We start from the raw sequence: 21,699 nt of genomic DNA, 5'->3' as shown, positions 1-21,699 counted from the left end.
TTAGAGCTTGTACCAGTGAGTCCATATAACTAAAATAGTGATGAAACTGCAGGTGATGAAGAGGATGTAGACACAGAATAAGAAGCGATCGACGACTCTGCCAATATGCATCCAGTCCTCTGTGTTCTTGTCAACTCTCATGTTCTTCTCCAGCTGCTGTCGGATGGCTTGCAGCTCCTTCTCCAGGTTTTGAAGCACTTGCAGATGTGGGTCACTATCCACTGCTTCACTCGCATCTACACTCAGAATCACGGGCGCCACTACAACAAGGACAGAGTTTAGATCTTAAAATCCTCGTTCCATGTAGAATATTCCAAACTCCTATTCACACCTTCACATACCTCTAACGCTAATGGTGGGTGTTTGATATTTATTGTGTACATTTGATACTTTGTTATTGTTTAGTCTGTGTACATTAGATACTTATTGTATAGTCTGTGTACATGAAAGGAGAAAAGAGATTGTTCACTCATTATACAGTCAAAACCCCCCCAGGGAAACAGGATCGTCTTATGCAAACGACATAACAAGACTAGATTGGAGTCCTGATGAATGACTTTTGTTGGCCAAGCTTATGGCATGCTCTACCACAGCAAGCTTATGGCATGCTCTACCACAGCAAGCTTATGGCATGCTCTACCACAGCATGTTGGAAGACATGGTCTAGTCACTGACTTTGGGGAATTCCATGCAAAAGTGCTGCTCCGTGGATAGCTAGTTTGCATGCTGTGCAAGAGGCCCTGTCCATTCAAAGCAGGTGGTCCGTGGCGCAGACACCGCAGGCTAGACTCATTTTTCAGTTTCTCTAGATGTTGACACTAGTCAACATAAAAAAGACCTCTAGTCTTAACCCTCTAACCGCCCGGGTTTTTTTGGATTTTTGCATAAAAAATTCAAAAGGCCATGGCTTGAAAGTGGTCAGAGATAAAGTCCTACTGTAAATGTGAAAATCATTGAGTATGAACTAAAGTTTATAAAGGGAGTAAATTTACTCATCTAATTTGCATATTATGACGTCACAGGATGGCGATAGCGTCAAATTATGCACATTTCAGTAAATACTGGTTGTTGAACACATTTGAGCAGTTTTACTTTGATTTTTGTAATTTCTCCGACATGACAAACAAACAGGACCACAGCCACATGTAAACCAACAATAGTAAACTATTAGTATTACCACAATCCCTATGTTACTATATAATAAAGTAGCCTGGTCAAATCAGTTCCTATCGCGGATGACTTTGTAGTTCTTCAGAGCCCTATTTTTACTAGACCTGCTGTCTGTACCATGTCAATTACAGACACTATCATCATGATTATCACTGGCACCAAGCACACCATGCTTATTTGAACCCTTTGGTCAACATTGCTGCAGGTAAACACTGACGTACACACGTAAAGACCCACCTCCATTCACAGACGCATCTTGACTGTCACTGCCAATGAACGACCGATCATAATCTTCAAAAGGCAGATATTCTCCTTCAGAATCAGAGTAGGTGACTTACAGACCCAAGACTTCATAACACACGACTTTGTTTTTTAACATTTGCCGTTTTTCTGCTTCAATTTGTGCATAGCGATCGCGCATTTCACTTCCGCGTTATAAACAGGAAATGCGTCTTTTTTTTTTGTTTCTCGCAAGTAATACAGGCACTTCCTGAAAACTTTTTTACTCGAATTTGGGCTTGAATCGAAGCTCTGGATGTCTGCCAACTAGTGGTGGAGAGTACAAAGGCGATTTGTCACCCTACTCGGATCTACCGTCTGTTTTAATCAGTGTTGTTGCTTGTCGCCGTACGGCGCCTTGGGCGGTTAGAGGGTTAAGAGCACTTCACTGAGAGGCTCACTGAGGGTATATGTGTACTGTATACTGTATTATGTGTAGTAAATACTGTGTATCATAAATCATAAATACTCATAATACTGTGTATTATTTCCCATCATAAGAGCAGCATATTCCACTGGATGGTCATCCAACCTCTATTATATACAGTACCTAATGTGTTTACAACTTTTTTACTGACAAATAAAGGGGCACGGGTGTGCAGTCGACTGACTGCTCTTGTTCCAAGGGAGACGCATCAGCAACCCACACATACTAACTTTGATTCTGCATCACTAGGACCTGGTCATCTGGTTTCTTCTGGACCAGGCAGACGAGGCGAGCCATGACCTCCAGGACGAGAGTTCGGAGCCAGCGAGGCACTGTCCTGTCCCTGGCGCTGTGCAGGATGTTGGTGATGACGATGGTCTCCAGGAGACTTGCCACCATCAGCGCCAGGCAGAGAGAGAAGAAGACGTCTACGGAGGAAGAGGAATCATCAGGCAAAGACAGAAGAAGATGAGGAAGAGGAATCTCCAGGCAGAGAGAGAAGAAGATGAGGAAGAGGAATCTCCAGGCAGAGAGAGAAGAACACGTCTATGGAGGAGGAGGAGGAATCACCAGGCAGAGAGAGAAGAAGATGATGAGGAGGAGGAGGAATCGCGAGGCAAAGACAGGAGAAGATGAGGAGGAGGAATCACCAGGCAGAGAGAGAAGAAGACGTCTACGGAGGAGGAATCATAAAGTACACACAATCACCGTATTGCAGCCGCAAAGGATTTTTGAGATTCTGCATCGTCCACTTGTTTAAATGGTTAACGTTGCTGTGTTAACAGGGTATTGCGCTGCCTCAGAATGAATCTTCATAAAGTTGGTCTTAAAATGAAACTTCTACTCATACAGTCACTGACGTTATTACGGAGATATTTAGTCCTGGTGTTGGTGTTAAGACTGGAACTGTGGGGAACTGTGGAATTTTGCTGTTGTCGTTTGCTCACTGTTGTTTTTACAAGGTACGCTAGGCCCTGTTTACTCTGGACTAGACCCTGTTTATGGTGAGTGGAATGGTGTTTCATTACTGGTTACTGAGGCACCCTGTAGAGTCCTGCTAGAGACTGGTGGACCCTGTAGATCTTACTGATGAGGTGAATGGTGTGTCATTACTGGTTACACTGGTGGACCCTGTTGATCTTACTGATGAGTGGAATGGTGTGTCATTACTGGTTACATGGTGGACCCTGTTGATCTTACTGATGAGTGGAATGGTGTTTACTGGTTACATGGTGGACCCTGTTGATCTTACTGATGAGTGGAATGGTGTTTACTGGTTACATGGTGGACCCTGTTGATCTTACTGATGAGTGGAATGGAGTGTCATTACTGGTTACATGGTGGACCCTGTTGATCTTACTGATGAGTGGAATGGAGTGTCATTACTGGTTACATGGTGGACCCTGTTGATCTTACTGATGAGTGGAATGGAGTGTCATTACTGGTTACATGGTGGACCCTGTTGATCTTACTGATGAGTGGAATGGTGTGTCATTACTGGTTACATGGTGGACCCTGTTGATCTTACTGATGAGTGGAATGGTGTTTCCAGTGACGGGCAGCAGCTCGTTCATGAGGAGCAGGAAGACGGTGTAGCCCAGAATGAGGGTCATCTTGAAGGCTGAGCGGTCCACACTCTGTGGGGGCAGAATGAAGCTGAACAGGTCCAGAGTGATGAGGAAGCAGCTGGGGATGATCAGGTTCACCACGTACAGGGTGGGCCGCCGCCTCAGGATCAGCTGAGGAAGAGATGCAGAAGAAGACATTACAATGGTCCTTCCCTCCCTACGCTAACCTTACACGAGCCCACACAGGATGCAGAAGAAGATATTACAATGGTCCCTCCCTCCCTACGCTAACTTCACAAGAGCCCACACAGGATGCAGAAGAAGACATTACAATGGTCCCTCCCTCCCTACGCTAACTTTACACGAGCCCACACAGGATGCAGAAGAAGACATTACAATGGTCCCTCCCTCCCTACGCTAACCTTACACGAGCCCACAGACACGCAGGTTGCAGGTTTATAAAACATTTATTAACACAATACATCTACAGTATGAGCTTAATCTGTATTTGCCACATCATTTGTGAGTTTCGTATTTTTGAGTTTCCTGATTACTAACTCCCTACACCTCTGAGTTACTAACATCATTGGGTACTATGGGACTATGGAATTAACACTTAAAGGTGGAATTAACACTTAAAGCGATGATATGTGGTTTTAAAGCTAAAACATTTTTTTGTCACATATAACAAACAACAGCTGCCTGTGTCCTGAATACACGCTAAAAAAACAAAAACAACCTGGTCCAACTCGGTTACCCGACGTTACCCGCCATGACTTAGAGCTACTTTAATACGTGTACAACTCTAATGCACCTTAGATTCAAAGTAAGGAATAAATGAATGCCTAAATTTTTTTATTATGTCACTCATCATTCATACCACATTATTTTAACACATCATAACAAATCATAGATACTGAATAAAGTACATTCATGTACAAAATATATAAGTACATGAATGTACATAAAATGACTAAAATATAGTTTTAATACTTAACAAGATGGAGGTGTTGGAAATGATTTCTTGAGCTCTTCCTCTCCTCGTACACATACATAAATGTAGAGGTAATCCCACCTCCTCGTACACATACATGAATGTAGAGTTATAATCCCACCTCCTCGTACACATACATGAATGTAGAGGTAATCCCACCTCCTCGTACACATACATGAATGTAGAGGTAATCCCACCTCCTCGTACACATACATGAATGTAGAGGTAATCCCACCTCCTCGTACACTGTACATACATGAATGTAGAGGTAATCCCACCTCCTCGTACACACACATGAATGTAGAGGTAATCCCACCTCCTCGTACACATACATGAATGTAGAGGTAATCCCACCTTCTCGTATACTGTACATACATGAATGTAGAGGTAATCCCACCTCCTCGTACACTGTACATACATGAATGTAGAGGTAATCCCACCTCCTCGTACACATACATGAATGTAGAGGTAATCCCACCTTCTCGTATACTGTACATACATGAATGTAGAGGTAATCCCACCTCCTCGTACACATACATGAATGTAGAGGTAATCCCACCTCCTCGTACACATACACGAATGTAGAGGTAATCCCACCTCCTCGTACACACACATGAATGTAGAGGTAATCCCACCTCCTCGTACACATACTGTACCTGAATGTAGAGGTAATCCCACCTCCTCGTACACATACATGAATGTAGAGGTAATCCCACCTCCTCGTACACTGTACATACATGAATGTAGAGGTAATCCCACCTCCTCGTACACATACATGAATGTAGAGGTAATCCCACCTCCTCGTATACTGTACATACATGAATGTAGAGGTAATCCCACCTCCTCGTACACATACATGAATGTAGAGGTAATCCCACCTCCTCGTATACTGTACATGAATGTAGAGGTAATCCCACCTCCTCGTATACTGTACATACATGAATGTAGAGGTAATCCCACCTCCTCGTATACTGTACATACCTGAATGTAGAGGTAATCCCACCTCCTCGTACACATACATGAATGTAGAGGTAATCCCACCTCCTCGTACACTGTACATACATGAATGTAGAGGTAATCCCACCTCCTCGTATACTGTACATACATGAATGTAGAGGTAATCCCACCTCCTCGTACACTGTACATACATGAATGTAGAGGTATTCCCACCTCCTCGTACACATACATGAATGTAGAGTTAATCCCACCTCCTCGTACACTGTACATACATGAATGTAGAGGTAATCCCACCTCCTCATACACATACATGAATGTAGAGGTAATCCCACCTCCTCGTATACTGTACATCATAGATATATATATATGTATATATGTCTATGCTGTACATCAGTGGCGGACCGTGAGTTCAGCAATTAGGCCTTCAATAATGACTATTTTTTTTGTCAAAAAATAAATAAATTAGGGGGGCGTTGCGGGGGGATTCCCCCGCAGATTTTTTTTTACATTACAAGGTTAAAATGTGCAATTTCCCTGCATTTCACAGTGGGAGAGAAACGTTTTCTCTTTCAAACGCGAGTCGGTGTATCACTATTTTCGTTACATAAACAAATACGTCCGAGCTGAATTCCGCATTGTTTATTGGTAAACATAACATCTTTATTGGGACCTGGCCATTATCCTTATCAGCAGCATGGGTTTGAGCAGACTAGGCCCTACTTTAAATATTTAGGCCATCGGCTTACTTGTTTCAGACTGTTTCTAGAGCTCTTCTATTTAGCTGTGGCGTGTACAGTGCTATTATTTTAGGTTGCTTCGCTGCTGCTCCGATTACTCAAAAGCTAGTCATGTGGAACTACAGGGCTAGGCTATCCTACAGTCAGTATCTTTGCTACAGTGTTTGCCAAACCTTCACGGTACACTATGAGAAATGTCTCAACAGAAAATGTCACAGCACACCACCCATGATATTAAACAGTCACAAAACGTATTGCCCTAATGTTGCCACTGCTTGTTGGCTACTTCAAAATGCCATAGGCATTGGCATTAATTGCCAGCTCACGTTATGGCCATGCCACGGATTTCACCAATAATTTCCACAAAACTCAAAGAGATCAAAAGTCGGACTAAACTAGCAGGGCAGTAGACTGTACGGTGTACATTTTAGGACATCCTCAGACTCAGTTGTCAGACTCAGAAAAACATCCGTCATCCTCAGACAAAACTGCCTCAGCGTCAGAAAAACCTCTGTCATCTTCAGGCAAAACTGTGTCAGCGTCAGAAAAAACCTTGTCATCCTCAGACTCAGGAAAACTACCGTCATCTTCAGACAAAACTGCCTCAGCGTCAGAAAAACCTTGTCATCCTCAGACAAAACTGTGTCAGCGTCAGAAAAACCTCTCTCATCCTCAGACAAAATTGCGTCAGAAAAACCTCTGTCAGAAAAACCTCTCTCATCCTCAGACAAAACTTTCTCAGCGTCAAAAAAAACTCTGTCATCCTCAGACAACCGTGTCAGAAAAACCTCTCTCATCCTCAGACAAAACTTTCTCAGCGTCGGAAAAATCTCTGTCATTCTCAGACAAAACCGTGTCAGAAAAACCTCTCTCATCGTCAGACAAAACTTTCTCAGCGTCGGAAAAAAACTTTGTCATTCTCAGACAAAACCGTGTCAGAAAAACCTCTCTCATCGTCAGACAAAACTTTCTCAGCGTCGGAAAAAACTTTGTCATTCTCAGACAAAACCGTGTCAGAAAAACCTCTCTCGTCATCCTCAGACAAAACTTTCTCAGCGTCAGAAAAAACTCTCTCATCCTCAGACAAAACTGACAAAACATACAAACATAATTGAGATTACAGTATTTCTGTCTAAAATCATGCATGATAGGCCTACCAATGAATCATTCCATAGGGCACGGAATGAATAATTTAATTAGTCTGTGAACCGAGCTAACTAGCTAGCGGACGCTAGCTTAAAAAGCAATGGAAGTGAATGGCAGTAACCATGACAAATAGCTATGTGCTGCCAGGTCACTAACAGTTGAAAGACTCCGCTTAAACTGTATACCGTTGCAAGTTCACTTGAGTATAAACTACCCACTTAAACTAATGTCACTAATCTTATTCAGGTAGTTGTCATTTCAAAGAAATGACACAGCTCCGTTTAAAATGTTACCTAGCTAGGCGGCTAGCTAGCTAGCCAGCAACCAGACAGCTAGCTGCTAGCCCCTCAAGGGGAGTACGCCCTCGCTGCATTAATATCAATGGGATACTTGTGGAATGTTATCAATAAATTGGTCATTATGGCTTTCTGGATTTGTTGACGGTATTTTGGAATATTTTGTCATAATCTGTAAATTTTCCCGATCATTTCAAGCCTAATAGTGTATTTTTTAGTGTATGGATTTGTTAAGAAAATAACTTAATATCAGACCATGCTGCTGTTGGTTACTGTCTGGTTGCTGGCTAGCTAGCTAGCCGCCTATCTAAGGTAACATTTTAAACGGAGCTGTGTCATTCTTTGAAATGACAACTACCTGAATAACATTAGTGATATTAGGTAAAGTGGGTAGTTTATACTCAAGTGAACTTGCAACGGTATACAGTTTAAGCGGAGTCTTTCAACTGTTAGTGACCTGGCAGCGCATAGCTATTTGTCATGGTTACTGCCATTCACTTCCATTGCTTTTTAAGCTAGCGTCCGCTAGCTAGTTAGCTCGGTTCACAGACTAATTAAATTATTCATTCCGTGCCCTATGGAATGATTCATTGGTAGGCCTATCATGCATGATTTTAGACAGAAATACTGTAATCTCAATTATGTTTGTATGTTTTGTCAGTTTTGTCTGAGGATGAGAGAGTTTTTTCTGACGCTGAGAAAGTTTTGTCTGAGGATGAGAGGTTTTTCTGACACGGTTTTGTCGGAGAATGACAACGTTTTTTCCGACGCTGAGAAAGTTTTGTCTGACGATGAGAGAGGTTTTTCTGACACGGTTTTGTCTGAGAATGACAAAGTTTTTTCCGACGCTGAGAAAGTTTTGTCTGACGATGAGAGAGGTTTTTCTGACACGGTTTTGTCTGAGAATGACAAAGTTTTTTCCGACGCTGAGAAAGTTTTGTCTGACGATGAGAGAGGTTTTTCTGACGCTGACACAGTTTTGTCTGAGGATGACAGAGGTTTTTCTGAGTCTGACACCTGAGTCTGAGGATGTCCTAAAATGAACACCGTAAGACTGGCAGTAAACCAGACCTTGGAGGGCAGGGAATCAAATGACAGTTTGACATGATGCCGATCCCGACAGCTTCACCAAAGTCTCATCAACTCGCACACAACTTCAAGCTAGCATACAATCTAGTCGTACCAAGCTAACAATCTAGTCGTAACCAAGCAGCACTAAAACACGTTTGTTATATAGTAAAGGGCCAGATAACAAGCATTTATTTCAAGTCTTATGTTATGAAATAAACATGAAACAAAACTTACCAATTCCTGCATAGTGACCAGCTACGTGCAGAGTTATAGCTGACGTTATGTGTAGCACTATCGATATCTGCTAGTCCAGCTGACACTATAGCCTCCATTATTTTTGCTTAATGATGGTTTATTTACTATTCATAACTATAACCATAGTCATGTCAGTATGACACATTTATTTATCCATTGAAGTCCAGTCTGATTCTGACACTGGCACAAGATGTTCCTCACGTCAAGCCATAGACAGTAAACGCCTCAAACAGCGTTAACATTTGTGATGAACGATTCCGGGTATTCTTTTCGAACATTGCAGGCCTAGCTGCAGTCAGACCTGCCTACCTCGCCATAATAGGTCGATTTGATTGGCTAATTAGTCAGATGTAGCCATCAATCAACCCGAATCCAAATATATGATTTCGAATGGTTGCTTAGGTACCGTAAACGCAGTGATTCCTTGTGAAGGCCTGATGCGGGCCTTAACAAGGGAACTCATGGGATTGGATGAAAATATATCGCACACTCTCGCTATTTGTTCAGACAGTCTGTCAATCAAATCACATAGCCGACAGCGGTAGTAGTCGAGAACGATCGGGGAAGGAGAAGCAGGAGCAAATAATAAATGGTTAAGTAAAATGTTATTAAAGACACTAGTATTTTTCATTCGTTTGGAAATAGTTAGGCCTTCAGAGAAGGCCTTGAAGGCCCTGACGGTCCGCCACTGCTGTACATACTGTACATGAATGTAGAGCTAATCCCACCTCCTCGTACACATACATGAATGTAGAGGTAATCCCACCTCCCCGTACACTGTACATGAATGTAGAGGTAATCCCACCTCCTCGTACACATACATGAATGTAGAGTTAATCCCACCTCCTCGTACACATACATGAATGTAGAGGTAATCCCACCTCCTCGTACACTGTACATACATGAATGTAGAGGTAATTCCACCTCCTCGTACACTGTACATACATGAATGTAGAGGTAATCCCACCTCCCCGTACACTGTACATACATGAATGTAGAGGTAATCCCACCTCCTCGTACACATACATGAATGTAGAGGTAATCCCACCTCCTCGTACACTACACATACATGCATGTAGAGGTAATCCCACCTCCTCGTACACATACAGTACATGAATGTAGAGGTAATCCCACCTCCTCGTACACATACATGAATGTAGAGGTAATCCCACATGTGCGGGTCGGTGATGTTGGGCTGGAATGACGTCATGTTGATCAGGTCCCACTCGCCCTGCATCTCCATGAAGGCGTTGGATGTGTCCAGGATGTCCTCCGCAGCCGCCTCCAGCGTCAGGCGAATGTCATCAGCTGACATCACGAAACAAAACAATACAAATCACGGGTCACAACATGAAAGGTGCTAATCAATACAGCCTTGCGTTTAGTCAATACAGCCTTGCGTTTAATCAATACAGCCTTGCGTTTAGTCAATACAGCCTTGCGTTTAAGTGTGTTTGGCCACTGTGGACATATCACACTGCTAATCAATACAGCCTTGCGTTTAAGTGTGTTTGGCCACTGTGGACATATCACACTGCTAATCAATACAGCCTTGTGTTTAAGTGTGTTTGGCCACTGTGGACATATCACACTGGTTCATAAGCGCTTAATGAACATGCAGAGTTTCACAGTTCAAAAGTGGTCTCTTTTGTCTACCTTTACCTGCATGTAAGCAGGAGTTGAGTGCATTTACCTGCGTGTAATATACAGTAGGAGTTGAGTGCGTTTACCTGCGTGTAATATACAGTAGGAGTTGAGTGCGTTTACCTGCGTGTAATATACAGTAGGACTTGAGTGCGTTTACCTGCGTGTAGGTAGGAGTTGAAGCTGTACGTGCAGTTCTGAATGTCGAAGGGGAAAGTGTAGATGTCCAGATTGCAGGAGCTGACCACCTTCACGGGTGCCATGTCAACCACCGTGCCATCACTGTACACATGCACATAGTAGGTGTCTGGGCCAGTGTTGGCCTCCATGCTGTTACACACACACACACACACACACACACACACACACACACACACACACACACACACACACACACACACACACACACACACGCACACACACACACACACACAAGATGGAAGAGGATGAGACCTTTAAGAATTTTACAGATATCTCCTCCTTAGGAAAAATGTATGTACATAACATTAATCAATGTGGTTGCTAAACGCATGTTATGATATTAGCGTATTTATTAATAGTGCTTGATGGTTGCTTGATACAGGCCGGAATTTAGACAACAATGCAGCAGTTCACACAAACAATTCATTGATGACGATATCTGGTATCCAGAGGTTGGCCCTGGGCAGAGAGATTTTATCCACACCGCAGTCCTCAGCATCCCAGCTTACAAACTCATTTTGCCAGCTCTTTGTAAATGAAACACAGATCTATTAGTTTAGAGGGAACACACACTTTCCTACATTATTCTCAACAATTTATTTCCTGTGTATTAGCCGCATTGTGTATAAGCCACAGGACACAGTTTGATGTTAAAACAATGAAACCACATTTAGACCATATTAACTGTCCCCGTGTATTAACCTTGTCGCTGAAGAAATTTAGCAAAATCAAGGTACAAAACGCAGTTAATAGTTGGAAAATGACGGTACATATTAAAAACTGTGCGGTTGAATACACATGCTCACCAAGCTAAGCCAGATGAAGGTCTTCAGCAGCTGTGCCTTTTCATCCTAGAGATAAAATATCAATGCAAGGTCAAGGTCAAGGTCAAGGTCAAGGTTAGATATAATATGCCACTCATGACTATGGCAATATGACGTTAATATGACTGCCATTTCGTGCATTACAAAAACAGTACGGGTTGACTCACCACATCCAAGATGCCATAGACAGTGAAAAATACCCCGACCACAGTGGGGCTGGTCAGGTCCTGGACAGGGCGGACTGGGCTCATGTCAAACACACTCTCTCTGAAAGCAGCCAGCAGCGACTCTGTGTTCGGCTGTGTGCAGTTCAGACCCCCAGCAGCCTTAAAGACCCCACCTGAGGGACACAAGGCTCTAGTGTGAATACACCTGAGGGACACAAGGCTCTAGTGTGAACACACCTGAGACACAAGAGCAAGGCTGGAGTATGAACACACCTGAGACACAAGAGCAAGGCTGGAGTATGAACACACCTGAGACACAAGAGCAAAGCTGGAGTATGAACACATCTGAGACACAAGAGCAAGGCTGGAGTATGAACACACCTGAGACACAAGAACAAGGCTGGAGTATGAACACACCTGAGAGACAGGAGTACACCTAGCATGAATATAAGGCCCAACTCACACCAAAGACTCCCGATGGGACAAGATCGAATTGCAGCAATGTGAACTAAATGTTGCACGTAATTGCAAGCTGTCGCAAAGCATTCAACATGTTTAGTCGGAGTTGCAAGGTTTTAGAACGTCAAGGCTCGTCTCGTCGCAAATCTTTGGTCTGAACACTACTTAAGGGGTACAGTCCACAAGACTTGTCAGGTCTGAACACTACTTAAGGGGTACAGTCCACAAGACTTGTCAGGTCTGAACACTACTTAAGGGGTGCAGTCCACAAGAGTTGTCAGGTCTGGTTCCGTCCTGAATGGGTGTATTTTCCCTTACTATGCATCATTTTACGGTAAATTACCAAACGTATAAAATGCATTCCTCAGAACTCAAAACTTTTAAAAATGATTTAGTGTAAATAATAATTTAGATATCTTCCGCTACAAAATTCACATTTTGAAAGAACCTCATGCCTTAATCTGAGTTGTTTTGCTGACCAGGATTTTATTTAACTAACTAATTATTAACTATTTAATTAACTAACCAATATGTAATTATATAAAATATAATTTTTATAGATAAAATGTCTTTATGAATATCGATGTGCATTGAAGTGGATAAAGTGTATGTGTAGAATAAGAACATTTTGTAACTATTGTATAGTTTCTCCAAGTTCATGTTTGCATGTTAGTGTCCAGTTCCTACTTAGCAGCAGTAGACCGAGGAGAACCGTGGTCCTTTGGCCCCGCAGACTCCATTGCAGCACCTGTCACATTCATGAATTATGTCAATTCATTTCCATTTAGTCATTTGTGCATCTAAAATGTATGTTGACGTTCACTGCATAATATGGACATTAGATTTGCTTACCTGCTGAGCGGTTGCAGTGTCTCTGGCCATTTGAATGGAGTGCCCTGAATCCCAGTCCAGTGTGCGAACAGCAGCATTTATCTCTGTCAGTTCTGCATCAGTGTACTGTACTTGTGTTGACCTCGCTTGGGTCTGCACATAGACACCCACCATGTTTTGCATACAGAATGTAGTCTCATGTCATCTACTACTGTATGTATGGATGTGACATGCGGTGCCTATAGGGCACATTTGTTTACCACGATGCACCTCTCTCCACTGTGCCTATAGCTAAAGTAAGTAGCTATAGCTACTGTATATACTTACACAATTCCTCTTTTTGTCAATTTTAACATACTGGCTTCAATTCCACACATTCCATGATTTTGTGTAGTCATTCTATATCAGAACCCCTGACATACAATCCAAGTGTTTCATTTGAGACCTAGGACATTGACCAAGATGCATGAGCAAACTTTTACAACATTTTTAATAAAATGCTCATCTTTTATTCTATATTGATCCACTTCCTACTGAGAAAAAACCCAGCAAGAAACCAGCTTATGGTAGCTGGTTTTAGCTGGTCTTTACTGGTTTTCTTCCAGCTATTGCTGGTCTTAACTGGTATTCTTCCAGCTATTGCTGGTCTTTGCTGGTGTAGCTGGTTAGGCTACCAGGTGGGCATGACCAGTAAAACCCAGCAGTGTAGACCAGCACCACCAACTAAAATGACCAGCTTGAGGTCGTATGACAAGCAAAACCAGCTGAATTGTTAGAGTATGTGCATTTCCCCGCCTCCCCTGCATGTCTGGCTGGCTATCTGATAAATGTGCTTCTGGTTTTTGCATGTCGCTGTTTCCATCCGCAACCGCAAGCAGGTAGCAACAAGTTGTGTTCACATGCAGATTACGGTCCTTGGAGAATTTAGGATACATTTACAAATGCAAACAAGAGTAGACTTGTAAAACAAAAACAAAACAAACAAGGTATTTCCATTATAAGTGGAAGAAGACATGCGCTAGTAAACCAACATCTTAAAATGGGCCAGTAGCCTTTGGGAAACGCTTTGCCTGGAGGCTGGTCTCCTGCCTTAGACAGTATTGGCATCATTTTGACTGTAGGCTCATTTAATAGCTAGGCCTACTCATTCTATTTGGGTTTTATTTTTGCCAATAGATCTACAGACACATACACAGACATGTGAAACAGGGGAATGAACAATAGCCAGACCTTTGTGTCTATGTGAACAGATTCATCTGTAGACATATTTTGGAGTGAGGGTATTTTGAGTGGGGGCATTTTGAGTGAGGGTATTTTGGGTATTTAGATTAATCAGTAGGTCAGAGATTTGCTACTATATTACCCATGCATGTGTTTGAACACATTTGTTTCTTTTTAAACACACAGTATGAGTAGTGCCCTTTATTCACTTGAGCCCTGCAGGGTATGCGCTACAACTGAAACGGGAAGAAATTAAATCTGTCAGTGTGTCTGTATTTTACAAGACTTCGTGCTGGTGTTCTTGTAAATCATATTTATATGTAATGTTACTGGAACATCCACAGTTCTGACTGCACCTGATGCAGATCTCCTCTCACACAGGCTACTGGATTGCTACGTATGTCAACACAGTGTTTACTGTCACCTGCTCTTAACTGGCATCCTAACCGCGGTTGCTGTTGCTGTTTGAGTTGAGTTGAGTTTGTGCTTGAGTTGAGCAAGGCTGTACGCAAGATCTGTTAACACACTAGTGTGTCACCTTGTCTCACGTTGTTGAAATCGACATGGCGACAATCGACAGCCACATTCCTCTAGACAATTGCACTCATTATGCAATAATACTTATACAGTATTCTTACTGCACTCTACCTTTTTTTTTTTTTGAATTTTCCAAGAATTGTTGAGCCAAATGTAATGTAATGTAATGAAACTGGCATTCTGCTGTTGCTGCTTGGTTCCTGGTTGGGTTGAGCAAGGGTGTGTCTTCTTCATGCTATCAGTAGATAACCTCCAGACATTCTGGGCATCGATACTACTGTAGCCATCTGGACAGTCCACATATACCAATGCAGTCTTCACCACAGCAATGCAATATCAGTATTTTAGGACACAAAATCATTACAAAATTAGTTACATATCATAAACAATGTTAATGATAATGTTAATGCAGTGGTTCTAAAACTTAAATCTATGATCTGCAAGAAAGGCATTTTTTAAAGATTAAAAGTTGACCTCACACACTGTAGGTGGGCTCCGATGGCTATTATAGATATCACTGATAAGATTATTTATATAATTCATTTCCTTCAATTCTACTCAAAGACTTTATACATGACAGAGCCTCTTATCGTTATTGTCAGAAGATTTGAATTTGTTCTGTAGAATATTTGCTAAACAGCAGTATCCTTTGCTAGACCCTGGACAGCTGCCTAAAACTGACATGAGTGGACTCATGGATATTTGTACACTTATGACACCGATAACTGATAGGGATGGAGGCAAGTTTATTTACAAGATAGGCCTATATATTAAATTCATTCAATTCAACTGGAATACATTTATCTATTGCCTTTGACTTCTACTGCTGGAGAGAAGAGAGGTGGTTAGTTTTGATGGCCTTTTTAACTGCTGGTCTGTAGATGGTTTAAGATAAGATAAGATAAGATGAACTTTATTGTCCCAGAAGGGAAATTTGTCTTTGGCATTACAGTGCTGCATACAACTGCTTGTCATAAAAACAAAACACCACTTCACGCATACCACACAGACATAATTTACCATTAATGCTATCAATGGTAAAACGCTAATGCTGAGACACACACACACACACACACACACACACACACACACACAGAGAGAGAGAGAGAGAGAGCCAGTAGACACCCTAGTGGACATTAGGAGAGGAGTTAAAGTAATGTATAGAATTGTCAATGTAATGTATAGTAATGCATGTTTGTAATGTAATATAATGTAATGTAATGTAATGTAATGTGCGGTATTTCTAATGTAATGTATAGTAATGTATTTGTGAATGTCGACTCTGCTGGTCATACGTGAAGGCTCAGAGAGCAGTTTAACTGTTCGTCTGTCTGCAGAAGCCCCTCTTACAGGCCTCACAGAGATCGGACTCGTGCGGCCCCTCGGTCCAGTCGAGAGGTCGCGAGCGCTTCAGGTTGATCTTCTCCTTGTAGCACCTGAAGCGGATCCTCTCCACCAGCTTCTCCAGCATCACGCCGATGTTCTCGGAGTCGAAGAGGGGCTCCTCCATCTCGGTCTCCTCGCACGTTTTGCATTCCTGGCGAAAGCGACGCGCTCTGACGGTCCCCCTCTTCGCCCCTCTCTCATAGTGGAACTGAAACACAACCAGCACTCTGCTGGAGCCCCACGTCCTGTCACAGCTGGAGCAGCTGAACCTGGAGGGAAGTAAGTAAGTAAGTCAGTAAAATGTATTTATAATAAAGCACATTTAAACACAGCTTTCACTGACCAAAGTGCTGTACAGAGTAAAAATTAAAGAAAATAAGGCAATAAAAGAAAAGCAGACAGACACAGATCAACAATGACAGCAGGAGACAAACACAGGCGACAAGTGCAAAGTCACAGACAGAGGTGCAGAGAGGAGCACACCAGACATGAGGTGGAGGAAACGTTATCACATAAAACGACGCACACATATTTAAAAAGACTTCTGAAGGATGCAGTAGAGGTCACCTTCTCTGCCCGAGGCCGACCCGACGCTGACCCCACTGACCCCGGCCGGGCCGGGTCGGGCCCTTGGTCAAACATTTGTGTGTGAGGTTTTTTTTTACTTAATTAGCCCTTAGAGACCGATTGACTCAAAGTGCATAAAAAAAACACTCTTCTCTGTTACATTGCTCCGTGATTATTAGTTGCAATGAGATGAGACCTTTAACGCACGAAACAGCAGAAATGGGGCTTTCCTTTTTTTTTGTAAGTATATTTTTTGGGGCTTTTTTTGCATAGGACAGTGAAGGGTGAGACAGGAAGTAAGTGGGAGAGAGAGATGGGGTGGGACTGGGAAATGACCGCAGGCCGGACTCGAACCTGGGTCCCCGTGGGCACTCGGACCCGTATGTGGTATGAGCGCTGTAGCCTGCTGCGCCACAGCGCTCCCCAGAAATGGGGCTTTCCAATAAGACACTTTGTCTACAAACAAGTAGGCTATGAACATTTGTATCATATTTACAGTCACCCGCACACCCATTAGGCCTACTCTGAATAACTCGCGAACTGTGATCGCACAGATATGGCACATATGAGACGAAGGAGGAGACAGAGCTATATCAATACCAAATACAGTACATCCTTCTAGGTTATACAACAGAGGAAGTGACAGCAAAATAATAACTTCATTTAGCTCGACTTACCACATGTTTTGCGTGCTTTTGTGGCATAGTACAGTATGTTCATAATCCAACGCTATCATGTGTTTCTCTATGGCAAGGCACATTCAGAATCCGGTTTTGAGATCCTAGCAAATTCCTGCATGGTATCCAATTCAAGACTCATATTGCAGGCTACTCATATTGCATACTCATATTGCATACTCATATTGCATCCGTAACAAGATGTGAAGTTGCACAAGTTAGGGCTACAGAATGCAACACGTGTCCTGCAGCGTTTCCTCACTCGCACGCTTCACACTGCTCTACTGTACAGGCTACGGTACATTGTGTAGCCTAGAATAAACAAACTACCCAGTTTACATGCTTGGTCCTTGTTGCATTATTCATTAAGATCATTCTAAACAGATTTCTGTAGTTCAATCATCTCAGAATTGTAGTTAGAACATCAATTATATCGGCTTGCCTATAAAAAATTGTAGGGTTTAAATCGGGCCCGGGCTCGTTACAGTTAATGTGTTGGGCCGGGGGGAGGGTTCTCGGACACAAAGTGCACGGGCTCGGGTAGGGTCGGGCTTGATTTTTTGGGCCCGATCTAAACTCTAGGATGCAGTCAATGATCACATTTCTTACTAGCTCTCTAATTATTATTATTATTATTATTATTATTATTATTATAGCTTCTGCTGAACCAAGCCACTGCAGGAGTCCACACCCTTTGAGCACTTGCCTACCCACACAAAATAATTCTGTGTTCTGATTGGTTGAGAGAGAAGGATAATCAGGTTGTTCTTAATGACGACAAGAGATCCCCAGTGATACATGTGACCGTTTACAGAATACAATAGCAAGGGACCATGCCATACATACACTATAGGGACCATGCCATACACACACTTTAGGGATCATGCCATACACACACTATAGGGACCATGCCATACACACACTATAGGGACCATGCCATACACACACTATAGGGACCATGCCATACATACAGTACACTATAGGGACCATGCCATACATACACACACTATAGGGACCATGCCATACATACACTTTAGGGACCATGCCATACACACACTAGGGATCATGCCATACATACACACTAGGGACCATGCCATACACACACACTAGGGACCATGCCATACACACACACTAGGGACCATGCCATACACACACACTAGGGACCATGCCATACATACACACTAGGGACCATGCCATACACACACTATAGGGACCATGCCATACACTATAGGGACCATGCCATACACACACTAGGGACCATGCCATACACACACTATAGGGACCATGCCATACATACACTAGGGACCATGCCATACACACACTAGGGACCATGCCATACACACACTATAGGGACCATGCCACACACTATAGGGACCATGCCATACATACAGTACACTATAGGGACCATGCCATACATACACTAGGGATCATGCCATACACACACTATAGGGACCATGCCATACACACACTATAGGGACCATGCCATACACACACTATAGGGACCATGCCATACACACACTATAGGGACCATGCCATACATACAGTACACTATAGGGACCATGCCATACATACAGTACACACTAGGGACCATGCCATACACACACTAGGGACCATGCCATACATACAGTACACTATAGGGACCATGCCATACACACACTAGGGACCATGCCATACACACACTATAGGGACCATGCCATACACACACTTTAGGGACCATGCCATACATACACACTAGGGACCATGCCATACATACACACTAGGGACCATGCCATACACACACTTTAGGGACCATGCCATACACACACTATAGGGACCATGCCATACATACACACTAGGGACCATGCCATACATACACTTTAGGGACCATGCCATACATACAGTACACTATAGGGACCATGCCATACACACACTAGGGACCATGCCATACACGCATACACTATAGGGACCATGCCATACACACACTAGGGACCATGCCATACACACACTATAGGGACCATGCCATACACACACTATAGGGATCATGCCATACATACACTTTAGGGATCATGCCATACACACACTTTAGGGATCATGCCATACACACACTATAGGGACCATGCCATACACACACTATAGGGACCATGCCATACATACACTTTAGGGACCATGCCATACATACGCTTTAGGGACCATGCCATACACACACTATTTATTTGTATACCATTCCCTGTCGAGCTTTTGTAAAGATTGATAGGTTTGACTGATTGTTTTGTAAAGATTGATCGATTTGATTGATTGTTTTGTAAAGATTGATAGATTTGATTGATAGGGTTGACTGATTATTTTGTAAAGATTGATAGATTTGATTGATATGTTTGACTGATTGTTTTGTAAAGATTGATAGATTTGATTGATAGGTTAGTAAAGATTGATTGTTTTTTTAGATGCCGTGGCTCATTTCTCTCATGGTGTTCTTGCTCTAAGAGCCCTACAGGCGCAAAAGGGTGATTTTGTGACTGGGCTGCTATTTGGATACTACTGTAGATTTCACAAATATAATCGGCCTGTCTCTGATTGGCTGACTGATCTGCTTATTTTACTGACTGCTTATTGCTTTGGTTTCATCTTATTGATTCAGATTACAACAGTTTCATCTTATTGATTCAGATTGCAACAGTTTCATTTTATTGATTCAGATTGCAACAGTTTCATCTTCATTGATTCATCTTATGTCAAAGACAACAAGAAACACTGGTTTCTTGTGGCATGACTTCATGATACATTTAAATATCTTACCCTACTGTACTTTATAAAATGCAAATAAATAAATATATTACCCACTGAACTTTATAGCATATTAAACAAAGGTCGCATGTCAATTATGTGATATTGTTATCATAGTACTACTACTACTGCTACTTCTGACAACAACAACAACAACAACAACAACCACAACAACAACAACAACAATAATAATAGCACAATCTTACTTTGCAAAAGCTCCCCGGATGTATTGAAACCATTCTGCAGCTGGTTTGTCTGGCACGATGGAGTCATCAAATGTAATAGTCCAGTTGTGCCCATGAAGCCTCCCGGTCCTCTGCTCAAACAGTCTTGCCCACTCCTGAAGGGACATGGTTCCTTTTAAATATATTTTCCAACACACAGTGGTAGGTTATAAAATCTTTCACAAATAAGCTAATGTAAAATAATATCTGTTGTTGAGCAGAGGTTACTGTATGTGGCCGCAGCACTGATATGAGGTGACGCATCAGAAATGAAACTGAAGGAAATGAAACCTGTTAGACTGATGATCATGATACGGTTACTTTCTCCTTTCTACTTGTCACTCCTGAAGGGACATGGTTCCTTTTAAATATATTTTCCAACACACAGTGGTAGGTTATAAAATCATTCACAAATAAGCTAATGTAAAATAATATCTGTTGTTGAGCAAAGGTTGTGTGGCCACACCACTGATATGAGGTGACGCATCAGAAATGAAACTGAAGGAAATGACTTCAGTTCAGACTGATGATACGGTTACTTTCTATTTCCTTTCTACTTGCCACTCAAGGGACATGGTTCCTTTTAGATGTCTTTCCAACAAAGAGTGTTGAGTGCTGAGTGAGAATCTTTCACAAAGAACCTAGTATAATATAATATAATACTATATAAAATAACATGACATAATATATATAATATAATATGTGGCGTTGATTATGGTAGGTTATGTGGTCACACCACTGAGAATCGAAACTGAAGGAAATGAAATCTGTTAAAACCTGTTAGACTGATGTGTTTACTTTCTATATCCTAGCTGGAGTTTGTTTCTAGAAAAGACACAACAGTCCAACACAACCACCAGTCATGTGCTTATTTCTATATCCTAGCTGGAGTTTGTTTGGAGTGTGACATATCTGCATCATGACACATTTTTGCATTTGTCTTTGCAGCTCTTCACTTTTTAAAAACGGACAGATAAATGAGCAAATTCAGCAGCCGCTCAAGACTAAAACAATATTTTGTGCCTGAAATCAGCCACTCAAGACTAACATTATTTTGTGCCTGATATCAGCCACTCCAGACAAAAACAATATTTTGTGCCTGATGTTATGTTTAAAAATATATATGAGATCTCCTTTAGTTATATTGAGAGGACTGCTTTTCTGTTCTGTGTATGGCTACATTGATATAGTGCCCATCAAGCGCATTGATACTATTGTTATAGAGTAGTAGTACACACGCAACTGAATGTAATGTATAGAAGTGAAGTTTCATCAAGTAAAGAAGTATTGTCACTTTA

At 42.1% G+C, this 21,699-nt stretch overlaps 2 protein-coding genes across 3 annotated transcripts; both read right to left on the bottom strand.

Annotated features, from left to right (window-relative positions):
- On the bottom strand, positions 1-10,873 carry LOC134102334 (5-hydroxytryptamine receptor 3A-like). The gene is made up of 6 exons (XM_062556413.1): positions 10,705-10,873; positions 10,073-10,208; positions 4,576-4,597; positions 3,405-3,615; positions 2,107-2,304; positions 1-260 (listed from the first exon to the last, which is right to left on the bottom strand). The coding sequence occupies exons 1-6, from the start codon at positions 10,871-10,873 to the stop codon at positions 1-3; spliced, it is 996 nt and encodes a 331-aa protein (XP_062412397.1).
- A 4,405-nt stretch (positions 10,874-15,278) lies between these two features.
- LOC134102780 (receptor-transporting protein 3-like) lies at positions 15,279-20,857 on the bottom strand. 2 transcript variants are annotated; one of them, XM_062557016.1, is made up of 3 exons: positions 20,693-20,857; positions 20,384-20,534; positions 15,279-16,439 (listed from the first exon to the last, which is right to left on the bottom strand). In XM_062557016.1, exons 1-3 carry the CDS (start codon positions 20,709-20,711, stop codon positions 16,100-16,102), a joined length of 510 nt encoding a protein of 169 aa, XP_062413000.1. In that variant the 5' UTR covers positions 20,712-20,857; the 3' UTR covers positions 15,279-16,099. The 2 variants fall into 2 exon arrangements, with proteins under 2 accessions (XP_062413000.1, XP_062413001.1); XM_062557017.1 differs by lacking the exon at positions 20,693-20,857 and having other exon boundaries at positions 20,384-20,680.
- Positions 20,858-21,699: the final 842 nt, after the last annotated feature.

This window comes from Sardina pilchardus, chromosome 15, assembly GCF_963854185.1.
Source record: "Sardina pilchardus chromosome 15, fSarPil1.1, whole genome shotgun sequence".
NCBI classification, from domain to species: Eukaryota; Metazoa; Chordata; class Actinopteri; order Clupeiformes; family Clupeidae; genus Sardina; species Sardina pilchardus.
This window is presented reverse-complemented; position numbering and strand designations above follow the sequence as displayed.

Bases quoted from the DNA above. Each gene is read 5' to 3' on its own strand.
- LOC134102334 (XM_062556413.1), bottom strand. From the start codon at position 10,873: ATGGAGGCCAACACTGGCCCAGACACCTACTATGTGCATGTGTACAGT. The intron at 10,209-10,704 runs GTAAACGCACTC...TCGTGATGTCAG, and splicing joins CAACTCCTACCTACACGCAG to CTGATGACATTCGCCTGACG. The intron at 4,598-10,072 runs GTGGGATTACCT...GTGTACGAGGAG, and splicing joins AACATCACCGACCCGCACAT to GTGGGATTACCTCTACATTC.
- LOC134102780 (XM_062557016.1), bottom strand. The intron at 16,440-20,383 runs GTAAGATTGTGC...ACTTCCCTCCAG, and splicing joins ATCCGGGGAGCTTTTGCAAA to GTTCAGCTGCTCCAGCTGTG.